At 42.3% G+C, this 12,369-nt stretch overlaps 1 protein-coding gene across 2 annotated transcripts in view; it reads left to right on the top strand.

The window, feature by feature from the left end:
- The window catches only part of stk17a (serine/threonine kinase 17a), a 74,064-nt gene continuing 61,695 nt past the window's right edge, over positions 1 to 12,369 (top strand). For both annotated transcript variants that reach the window (XM_080864787.1, XM_080864786.1), the window contains exon 1: positions 1 to 462. In XM_080864787.1, coding sequence (XP_080720913.1) covers positions 281 to 462 — 182 coding nt within the window. In that variant the 5' untranslated portion in view covers positions 1 to 280. The remainder of the gene's footprint in view (positions 463 to 12,369) is intronic.

Below are 12,369 nucleotides of genomic sequence, written 5' to 3'. Positions count from 1 at the left end.
AAGTGAGGAGCAAGTTGAGGGACTGACAGGCAGGACGCTGAGTGTGGAGTGATCAAAATGAGCTCTCCAGCTGTGTTTTTATTACAATGTTAGACTGAGCTAATAATTTGAAGCTTGGCCTAGAAGACGTGACATTATTCTGTCGCCCTAATGTTTTGGGTTTTGTTTGGTTTCTGTTGTCGTTCGGAGAATAGTAAGCGGCGTCATTTAATATAATTGTGCTGACCGTTGTTTGAAGTGTTTAACGTTAGCCAACTAACCGGTCCAATTAATCGACGCCATGATCCCCGAATGCCCGCTTGCCGGGGACTCGAGAAGCAGAAGCCGCCTTCATCACAACCACGCAGCTGGACCGAGCCAGAGCCGCAGTGTCAGCGGCTTGTTGTCCGAAATCCAAACCGCCATCCACAACGAACCTTTCGCCGACCACTACACTGTTATTCCCGGCAGAGAGCTCGGAAGGTAAGAACATGGCACACTTAAACGTAAATTTAGCTGAGTTTATGTTTAGTTTCGTATGTTTCTTATCTTACTCAGCTTAGACTAGCAGAAATAGTTCTGTTTTTATTTGGCACGACTGCTCGAGCTTTGGGACTGTTCCCATACGAGTGGTGGAAGAGGTCATGTAAAAGCACCAATGTCGTGAAATAGACCTTTACATCTCTGATTTTTGTATTGAAAATGTCACGTAAGTGAAAAAAAATGCAAGTAATCCCACGAGAATGTGCTCAAAGCAGTCTGTCGGGTCTGATCCAGACTTTCTGAACTGGTCTGGTCGCCCAACCAACTCGGGTTGGCCCAAGTCAGAAAATAACACTCACACACCCTGCACTATTACAGTGTATTATACACTGTCAGTGTCTGCCTCACACGTGCTGGTCACCGCCAAGCACTAAACCAGTGTTAACCGAATAAGGAAATCCAGTTCGAGTTGCATTAACTTACTTACTGTTTACGTTTTTAATTACTAGGCTGTGTGAATTCATGTAACTCACAGTTGAGGTAATATATCAGGAGAATTCAGTTGAGAGAGCAGTCTGTGTTAAACATTACATGTTGATAACTCTTGCATTCTCCTAATATCAAAGCTGTATTTGACTGATGTAGTCAGTGAGTACTTCTGTCACGAACTGATCTGCTGATTATAATTATAATCAATGTTGATTTGTTTTCTAAAATAAACATCTGAGCTCAAATGAACATCAAAATTAACTTCCAAATTAGTAAAATAATTAAAAAGAAAAGTAGCTTATTGGAGATGTAAGATCTTTTCTGTGTCTTAATTTTGTAAATTAATTAATTAAAATTGTGACATGAATGTAGTGGAGTCAGAGTCAGAATCAGAAAGGGTTTTATTGCCAAATGTTGAGCGGGTTTACAACATTATGAAATTGCTGCGGTGCTTCAGTGCAAACATACTGTTATAAATACTGTTATAAATTAAGCTTAGATGGACATGAAAATAAAAATGAGAATAAGAATTAAAAGTGCTAAGTAGATAGATAGATAGATAGATAGATAGATAGATAGATAGATAGATGGATGATTGGAATATTGGGTTAGGGTTATACCGTTACAGTCCCTAGGGATGGGGCCACAATAATAGAAATTAAATCCCTGCAAATAACGGGTACAGTACAGAACGTGACACCATTGGTTGGTTGTGGTTAATAGCTAAAATAAACTAATGTAAGTCTAGCTAGTAACAGAACCGTCTAAGGAGCTTGGAAAGAAAAGTGTCTGGACCTCTTTAAATTTCCTTAAAGACGTTTCACCTCTCAGTGGAGAAGCTTCTTCAGTTCTAAGAGCAATTGGTGGCGAGTCCCAGATTTTAATCCCTATGGGAGTGTCCCCAAGAGGGTCATGGACCCCCTATTGATCCTCTACCTAATCACACGAGGTAGAGGATCAATAAGGAAACTTAAAGAAGTCCAGACACTTCTCTTTCCAAGCTCCTTGACTGACTGAGAACCTTCACAGGCATAGTAACAGGACCAATAACTCAGGGGAAAACAGGGGGACTTGGAATAAAAATCAGTTTAAGGGGTCACTTTTGTGCTGCCCCTGCCTGCAACAATGAGTTTTTGTGTTAAACCGAGGGTGTACCGTCCACTTTCACTGTCTGTCTCCTGTCTCAGCTGCACTGAAACAGGAAAATCCAGCTGTTAGCTCCAATGTTCAGGTTTGTAAAGCACTGTTTAAATGACAGAGTGGGGGAGAGCCTGTTTGAGTCATCAGACTAGAGAGAAGCTGGAGTCTCACACTCTGTTTTTCCACGCCAAGCCGGGTGTACCGAGCCCCACAGTCAGCTGCCAAAGCAGATGTTTGAAAAATGCGATCAGCACTGTTTTATGCAATAAAATATTCTCTTTTCTCAAACACAACAAAAAAGTTTACAACATCACAGTAAACAATAAAAGATGTTTCTGTTTGAGAAGGTTCTCAGCATGTTTTTCAGAGGATGGAGAATAGTTTGTCCTCTGACCTTCTTACCACCACAGCTTCAAATGTGTCCAGTTTGCAGCCAATCACAGATTCATGTTTGTCGTTTTTTACCATTTGTGCACCTTAAGCAAATATGTAGAACTGATTTCATTTATCAGTACAATATCACTAAAATTAGAAACATCTTGACTTGGAGTGATGCTGAAACTGTAACTCTGCATTTATTACTTTGAGGTTGGACTATTGTGACTCGTTATTATCAGGCCGCTTTAAAAGCTTTCTGAAAAGCCTCGAGTTGCTCAAGAGTGCTGCAGCAAGGAGTGGCGTGTCTAGAAAATTTTTGTTGGGGGGGCCAGGTAGGAGCACAGATTTGGAGAAGGGTGGCAGATAATGTTTAAAAAAAATTCTACCAACCATTAACCATAATTCAATAACCCTATAAACCTAATAACCGAATGCGCTTTTAACTCTTATTAGAATGAGATTTTAACCACTATGGTGCAAAGTTTTTAGATACTGCGTTGATAAAGTACAAGAGATACAATCAGTGCTTTGTCAGTGTTTACTCAGCAGTCAAGGACAGCAATATTTGCATAGTATTTTTACTGACATGTAGTGCACATATGTTTTGGGCAAAAACATTTTTTAATATTAAAATACGAACATTTGTAACAAACAATTGACAAATTAGCCAATGTAAAATTTTATCTGCCTATTTAAAAAAAGAAGATAATCTTCTCACAAACTGGTGTTTGATTTTGAAACAGGAAAAAAGTGTGGAAACAAATGAAAAGACTAACATTTGAATAAAACCTGAAAGCAAGTAAATACTTTCTTTGCTTCCTTATGGTAAACTTTGGTAATATTGATCAAGAACAACACTGGCTGATGATGAAATACAGTCAGCTGGCATGGTGACACTGCCAGTATTAACCTGTAGGGCTGGACTGGGACAGAAAATCTGGCATTTTGACTACAGACCGACCCACCAGGTATTAAAGCCATAAAGACTTTGAATGAAAACAAATGCTGTTGTGACAGTGATGTACACTGTCTTGTTGGTATATGTATGATTTCTATACATTTTACGTCAGATAAAAACTTTGGTTGTAAGATTTAGATAATTATTTAATAAAAGCTAGATATTTTAAATGAGAATAAGAAAGAAAAGTATTTCTTTGTGCCCCCCTTTGTGTAGAAACTCCGTCATGCTAGCTAGTACGCAGTACAAGTTATTCTAACTGACTGTAAAAAGTCAGCACAACGAAAATAAACTCCACCTAAACTTGGTTTATATCTGACCCAGAGAGACTGCAGGTCATAACTTCTTACCTGAAGTTCAGTTCACCTGACACTCGGACTGGCGGCTGCCTCGGGGCTCTCCCCCTGCCTCCCATTCCCTCATCCACCTGCTGGCCTCTGTGGAAGCTCCGCCATAGCCACCACCAAACAACTGAGTTATTTTTACACATTGACCTGCATCTGGCCAATCCACCACCTCTCATTGTTCATGCCATTACAAAATAAATTAAAGCTGCAAGCAGCGTTATGAGGGCCCTCGCACACCCGGCGTGTCGAGCCATGCCCAACACCTGAAACCAGCACGTCCGATCTGATGTCACATTGATGGAATTCATGCATTTAACCACCAGTTAACATTTCATTTGCTTCAACCATGAGTATAGTCGTCCCACTAGGTGGCGCTCTAACCATTATGTACAAATGGCATAACAAACATTTCCGAGCTCGAGTCTCATCACGCCTATGAGCTTTGGGAGAGATTGGACATTGTGTTTTTGAGTGACAGCAGATTACTGCTTTTTGGCGAGTGATTCAAACTCTAAGTGCCACCATAACCACCCCGTTTCACTGAACGTAAAAAGCTTCGCAATTTAACATCACAAAGGTCTTTAGATTCCACACACTGGAGATTGGTTCAATATGATGAAATCCCTTGGAGGAGTTCGTCAAAGAACGGTGCCTGGAAAGAGGGGAAAATGTTGCCAAAATTACACATTAATTTTAAAATGGCTGACTTCCTGTTGGATTTGGGATATTGCTCCAAGAGACTTTTTTGTACATCTTGATATCTCCTATAAGCTTACCAGGTTTCAGAATCATACATAGAACACAGAGCAGGGGCTGTGGTTTTGAAATTTTGTAGGGGGCGCTGTGGAGCAATTTCGCGCTATTTAATGAAAATGATCACATGCCAACAAAGCCTTCATCCATTTGGAGGTGTGTGCCAAATTTCAAGCCTCTATAAACTTGCCAAGACCCTCAAAAGCCACTTCATCTTTCATGTTGAACAGCGTTGCCACCAGGGTGCGCCGTTCAGTTTAAACTCACAATTTTTGCACTGAAGCATCACGAGGGACTGATGGTGATATTCACCGCTTTTGAGGTGGCCAAGATGAACCTGTGAAAATCAGTACAACAAAATTAAAGCCATGACATTTCCTGTTGCCACTAGGTGGCGCTGTCCGTATTTCCGACAATGGGCACATCAATCTGTTCAGGGCGGGTCTGACATCATGCCTGTAAAGTCTGGTACTGATCAGACTGGATTTCATTGAGTTATACTAATTTGTTTCTTCATGGCGTGACATCAAAGTTCGCCATGCTGCTGGGGTCACACCCTTTCACGAAAACTCACAGTTTTCACTGTAACCCAAGACCAACTCCTTAAGGCTTTCCTGGAGAAATTTGAGGCTGCAGATGTCACCCATCACTATACTGTACCCCAAAGTGTAAAACATGACATTTCCTGTTCCCACTAGGTGGCGCTGTCCTTGATGTCAAATATGGCAGTTGAAATATGTTCAGGGGTGGAGCCTTATCATATGTGTGCTCTTTGGTCCAGATCGGAACATGTATGACAGAATGAGAGGCAATAAGATTTTCATGGCGAGTCATCGAAATTCGCCATGGCGCCACGGCCTCATAGTATTGTGAAAACTCAAAAGCTCCGCAATTTAACATGGCACAAGGGTGTAGTTGACACTGTCCAAATTTGAAGCTTATAGGACCAAATCCCAAGGAGGAGTTCGTTAAAGTTCGAGGCATGGAAATGGCAAAATTAGAGCCAAAATGTCACCTTCAATGCAAAATGGCGGACTTCCTGTTGGGTTTAGGACATTGCCATAATAGACTTTTTTGTTCGACTCTGAACGTTATATAGGTGTACCGAGTTTCAAACTTGTAGGCCATACCCATACCGGGGGCTCGCGTTTTTCATTTTTCTAGGTGGCGCTACTGAGCTAATTTTCCCTGGCCATGTCTGAGAACATTAAAATACGTAAATTTTCACCAGACCTGACGCGTGTGCAAAATTTCATGAGTTTTCGAGCATGTTTAGGCCCTCAAACGGCCAATTCATTTGCCGAAATAATAATAATAATAATAATAATAATAATTAAAGCTGCAAGCAGCGTTATGAGGGCCCTCGCACCCCATCGCGTCGAGCCACGCCCAACACCTACAACCAGCACCTCCGATCTGATGTCACATTGATGGAATTCATGCATTTAACCACCAGCTAACATTTCATCTCATTCAATCATCATTATAGTCGTCCCACTAGGTGGCGCTCTAACCATTACTGACAAATGGCATAACAAACACTTCCAAGCTCGAGTCTCATCACACCTGAGACGTTTGGGAGAGATTGGACATTGTGTTTTTGAGTGACAGCAGATTACTGCTTTTTGGCGAGTGATTCAAACTCTAAGTGCCGCCATAACCACCCCGTTTCCCTGGACGTAAAAAGCTTCGCAATTTAACATCACAAAGGTCTTTAGATTCCACACACTGGAGAATGGTTCAATATGATGAAATCCCTTGGAGGAGTTCGTCAAAGTATGAAGCCTGAAAAGAGGAGAAAATGTCGCCAAAATTGCACATTAATTTTAAAATGGCTGACTTCCTGTTGGATTTGGGATATTGCTCCAAGAGACTTTTTTGTACATCTTGATATCTCCTATAAGCCTACCAGGTTTCAGATTCATACATAAAACACAGAGCTGGGGCTGTGGTTTTGAAATTTTGTAGGGGGCGCTGTGGAGCCATTTTGGGATATTCAATGAAAATGATCACAGAACAACAAAGCCTTCGTCACATTGGAGGTGTGTGCCAAATTTCAAGCCTCTATAAACTTGCCAAGACCCTCAAAAGCCACTTCATCTTTCATGGTGAACAGCGTTGCCACCAGGGTGCGCCGTTCAGTTTAAAGTCACAATTTTTGCACTGAAGCATCACGAGGGACTGATGGTGATATTCACCGCTTTTGAGGTGGCCACGATGAACCTGTGAAAATCAGTACAACAAAATTAAAGCCATGACATTTCCTGTTGCCACTAGGTGGCGCTGTCCGTATTTCCGACAATGGGCACATCAATCTGTTCAGGGCGCGTCTGACATCATGCCTGTAAAGTCTGGTACTGATCAGACTGGATTTCATTGAGTTATACTAATTTGTTTCTTCATGGCGTGACATCAAAGTTCGCCATGCTGCTGGGGTCACACCCTTTCGCGAAAACTCACAGTTTTCACTGTAACCCAAGACCAACTCCTTAAGGCTTTCCTGGAGAAATTTGAGGCTGCAGATGTCACCCATCACTATACTGTACCCCAAAGTGTAAAACATGACATTTCCTGTTCCCACTAGGTGGCGCTGTCCTTGATGTCAAATATGGCAGTTGAAATATGTTCAGGGGTGGAGCCTTATCATATGTGTGCTGTTTGGTCCAGATCGGAACATGTATGACAGAATGAGAGGCAATAAGATTTTCATGGCGAGTCATCGAAATTCGCCATGGCGCCACGGCCTCATAGTATTGTGAAAACTCAAAAGCTCCGCAATTTAACATGGCACAAGGGTGTAGTTGACACTGTCCAAATTTCAAGTTTATAGGACCAAATCCCAAGGAGGAGTTCGTTAAAGTACAAGGCATGGAAACGGTAAAATCAGACCCAAAATCTCACCTTCAATCCAAAATGGCGGACTTCCTGTTGGGTTTAGGACATTGCCATAATAGACTTTTTTGTTCGACTCTGAACGTTATATAGGTGTACCGACTTTCAAACATGTAGGTCATACCCATACCGGGGGCTCGCGTTTTTCATTTTTCTAGGTGGCGCTACTGAGCTAATTTTCCCTGGCCATGTCTGAGAACATTAAAATACGTAAATTTTCACCAGACCTGACGCGTGTGCAAAATTTCATGAGTTTTCGAGCATGTTTAGGCCCTCAAACGGCCAATTCATTTGCCGGAATAATAATAATAATAATAATTAAAGCTGCAAGCAGCGTTATGAGGGCCCTCGCACCCCCGGCGCGTCGAGCCACGCCCAACACCTAAAACCAGCACGTCCGATCTGATGTCACATTGATGGAATTCATGCATTTAACCACCAGCTAACATTTCAACTCATTCATTCATGATTAGTTAGTCGTTCCACTAGGTGGCGCTCTAACCATTATGTACAAATGGCATAACAAACACTTCCAAGCTCGAGTCTCATCACACCTGACACGTTTGGGAGAGATTGGACATTGTGTTTTTGAGTGACAGCAGATTACTGCTTTTTGGCGAGTGATTGAAACTCTAAGTGCCGCCATAACCACCCCGTTTCCCTGGACGTAAAAAGCTTCGCAATTTAACATCACAAAGGTCTTTAGATTCCACACACTGGAGAATGGTTCAATATGATGAAATCCCTTGGAGGAGTTCGTCAAAGTATGAAGCCTGAAAAGAGGGGAAAATGTCGCCAAAATTACACATTAACTTTAAAATGGCTGACTTCCTGTTGGATTTGGGATATTGCTCCAAGAGACTTTTTTGTACATCTTGATATTTTCCATAAGCTTACCAGGTTTCAGACTCATAGATGAAACACAGAGCAGGGGCTGTTGTTTTGAAATTTTGTAGGGGGCGCTGTGGAGCAATTTCGAGCTATTCAATGAAAATGATCACATGACAACAAAGCCTACATCCATTTGGAGGTGTGTGCCAAATTTCAAGCCTCTATAAACTTTCCAAGTCCCTCAAAAGCCACTTCATCTTTCATGGTGAACCGCGTTGCCACCAGGGTGCGCCGTTCAGTTTAAAGTCACAATTTTCGCACTGAAGCATCACGAGGGACTGATGTTGATATTCACCGCTTTTGAGGTGGCCACGATGAACCTGTGAAAATCAGTACAACAAAATTAAAGCCATGACATTTCCTGTTGCCACTAGGTGGCGCTGTCCGTATTTCCGACAATGGGCACATCAATCTGTTCAGGGTGGGTCTGATATCATGCCTGTAAAGTCTGGTACTGATCAGACTGGATTTCATTGAGTTATACTAATTTGTTTCTTCATGGCGTGACATCAAAGTTCGCCATGCTGCTGGGGTCACACCCTTTTGCGAAAAGTCACAGTTTTCACTGTAACCCAAGACCAACTCCTTAAGGCTTTCCTGGAGAAATTTGAGGCTGCAGATGTCACCCATCACTATACTGTACCCCAAAGTGTAAAACATGACATTTCCTGTTCCCACTAGGTGGCGCTGTCCTTGATGTCAAATATGGCAGTTGAAATATGTTCAGGGGTGGAGCCTTATCATATGTGTGCTCTTTGGTCCAGATCGGAACATGTATGACAGAATGAGAGGCAATAAGATTTTGATGGCGAGTCATCGAAATTCGCCATGGCGCCACGGCCTCATAGTATTGTGAAAACTCAAAAGCTCCGCAATTTAACATGGCACAACGGTGTAGTTGACACTGTCCAAATTTGAAGTTTATAGGACCAAATCCCAAGGAGGAGTTCGTTAAAGTACAAGGCATGGAAACGGTAAAATCAGACCCAAAATGTCACCTTCAATCCAAAATGGCGGACTTCCTGTTGGGTTTAGGACATTGCCATAATAGACTTTTTTGTTCGACTCTGAACGTTATATAGGTGTACCGACTTTCAAACGTGTAGGTCATACCCATACCGGGGGCTCGCGTTTTTCATTTTTCTAGGTGGCGCTACTGAGCTAATTTTCCCTGGCCATGTCTGAGAACATTAAAATACGTAAATTTTCACCAGACCTGACGCGTGTGCAAAATTTCATGAGTTTTCGAGCATGTTTAGGCTCTCAAACGGCCAATTCATTTGCCGAAATAATAATAATAATAATAATAATTAAAGCTGCAAGCAGCGTTAGGAGGGCCCTCGCACCCCCGGCGCGTCGAGCCACGCCCAACACCTAAAACCAGCATGTCCGATCTGATGTCACATTGATGGAATTCATGCATTTAACCACCAGCTAACAATTCATCTCATTCAATCATGATTATAGTTGTCCCACTAGGTGGCGCTCTAACCATTACTGACAAATGGCATAACAAACATTTCCTAGCTCGAGTCTCATCACGCCTGCGACCTTTGGGAGAGATTGAACATTTTGATTTTGAGTGACAGCAGATTACTGCTTTTTGGCGAGTGATTGAAACTCCACGTGCCGCCATGACCACCCCGTTTCCCTAAATGTAAAAAGCTTCGCAATTTAACATCACAAAGGTCTTTAGATTCCACACACAGGAGATTGGTTCAATATGATGAAATCCCTTGGAGGAGTTCGTCAAAGTATGAAGCCTGAAAAGAGGGGAAAATGTTGCCAAAATTGCACATTAATTTTAAAATGGCTGACTTCCTGTTGGATTTGGGATATTGCTCCAAGAGACTTTTTTGTACATCTTGATATCTCCTATAAGCCTACCAGGTTTCAGATTCATACATAAAACACAGAGCTGGGGCTGTGGTTTTGAAATTTTGTAGGGGGCGCTGTGGAGCCATTTTGGGATATTCAATGAAAATGATCACATGACAACAAAGCCTTCGTAACATTGGAGGTGTGTGCCAAATTTCAAGCCTCTATAAACTTGCCAAGACCCTCAAAAGCCACTTCATATTTCATGGTGGACCACGTTGCCACCAGGGTGCGCCGTTCAGTTTAAAGTCACAATTTTTGCACTGAAGCATCACGAGGGACTGATGGTGATATTCACCGCTTTTGAGGTGGCCACGATGAACCTGTGAAAATCAGTACAACAAAATTAAAGCCATGACATTTCCTGTTGCCACTAGGTGGCGCTGTCCGTATTTCCGACAATGGGCACATCAATCTGTTCAGGGCGGGTCTGACATCATGCCTGTAAAGTCTGGTACTGATCAGACTGGATTTCATTGAGTTATACTAATTTGTTTCTTCATGGCGTGACATCAAAGTTCGCCATGCTGCTGGGGTCACACCCTTTCGCGAAAACTCACAGTTTTCACTGTAACCCAAGACCAACTCCTTAAGGCTTTCCTGGAGAAATTTGAGGCTGCAGATGTTACCCATCACTATACTGTACCCCAAAGTGTAAAACATGACATTTCCTGTTTCCACTAGGTGGCGCTGTCCTTGATGTCAAATATGGCAGTTGAAATATGTTCAGGGGTGGAGCCTTATCATATGTGTGCTCTTTGGTCCAGATCGGAACATGTATGACAGAATGAGAGGCAATAAGATTTTCATGGCGAGTCATCGAAATTCGCCATGGCGCCACGGCCTCATAGTATTGTGAAAACTCAAAAGCTCCGCAATTTAACATGGCACAAGGGTGTAGTTGACACTGTCCAAATTTGAAGTTTATAGGACCAAATCCCAAGGAGGAGTTCGTTAAAGTACAAGGCATGGAAACGGTAAAATCAGACCCAAAATGTCACCTTCAATCCAAAATGGCGGACTTCCTGTTGGGTTTAGGACATTGCCATAATAGACTTTTTTGTTCGACTCTGAACGTTATATAGGTGTACCGACTTTCAAATGTGTAGGTCATACCCATACCGGGGGCTCGCGTTTTTCATTTTTCTAGGTGGCGCTACTGAGCTAATTTTCCCTGGCCATGTCTGGGAACATTAAAATACGTAAATTTTCACCAGACCTGACGCGTGTGCAAAATTTCATGAGTTTTCGAGCATGTTTAGGCCCTCAAACGGCCAATTCATTTGCCGGAATAATAATAATAATAATAATAATAATAATAATAATAATTAAAGCTGCAAGCAGCGTTACGAGGGCCCTCGCACCCCCGGCACGTCGAGCCAAGCCCAACACCTAAAACCAGCACCTCCGATCTGATGTCACATTGATGGAATTCATGCATTTAACCACCAGCTAACATTTCAACTCATTCATTCATGATTAGTTAGTCGTTCCACTAGGTGGCGCTCTAACCATTATGTACAAATGGCATAACAAACATTTCCGAGCTCGAGTCTCATCACGCCTATGAGCTTTGGGAGAGATTGGACATTGTGTTTTTGAGTGACAGCAGATTACTGCTTTTTGGCGAGTGATTCAAACTCTAAGTGCCACCATAACCACCCCGTTTCACTGAACGTAAAAAGCTTCGCAATTTAACATCACAAAGGTCTTTAGATTCCACACACTGGAGATTGGTTCAATATGATGAAATCCCTTGGAGGAGTTCGTCAAAGAACGGTGCCTGGAAAGAGGGGAAAATGTTGCCAAAATTACACATTAATTTTAAAATGGCTGACTTCCTGTTGGATTTGGGATATTGCACCAAGAGACTTTTTTGTACATCTTGATATCTCCTATAAGCTTACCAGGTTTCAGAATCATACATAGAACACAGAGCAGGGGCTGTGGTTTTGAAATTTTGTAGGGGGCGCTGTGGAGCAATTTCGCGCTATTCAATGAAAATGATCACATGCCAACAAAGCCTTCATCCATTTGGAGGTGTGTGCCAAATTTCAAGCCTCTATAAACTTGCCAAGACCCTCAAAAGCCACTTCATCTTTCATGTTGAACAGCGTTGCCACCAGGGTGCGCCGTTCAGTTTAAACTCACAATTTTTGCACTGAAGCATCACGAGGGACT

This window comes from Rhamphochromis sp. 'chilingali' (genome assembly GCF_963969265.1).
Source record: "Rhamphochromis sp. 'chilingali' genome assembly, chromosome: 18".
NCBI classification, from domain to species: Eukaryota; Metazoa; Chordata; class Actinopteri; order Cichliformes; family Cichlidae; genus Rhamphochromis; species Rhamphochromis sp. 'chilingali'.
The sequence above is the reverse complement of the archived record's forward strand: the minus strand, read 5'-3'. Positions and strand labels throughout refer to the sequence as shown.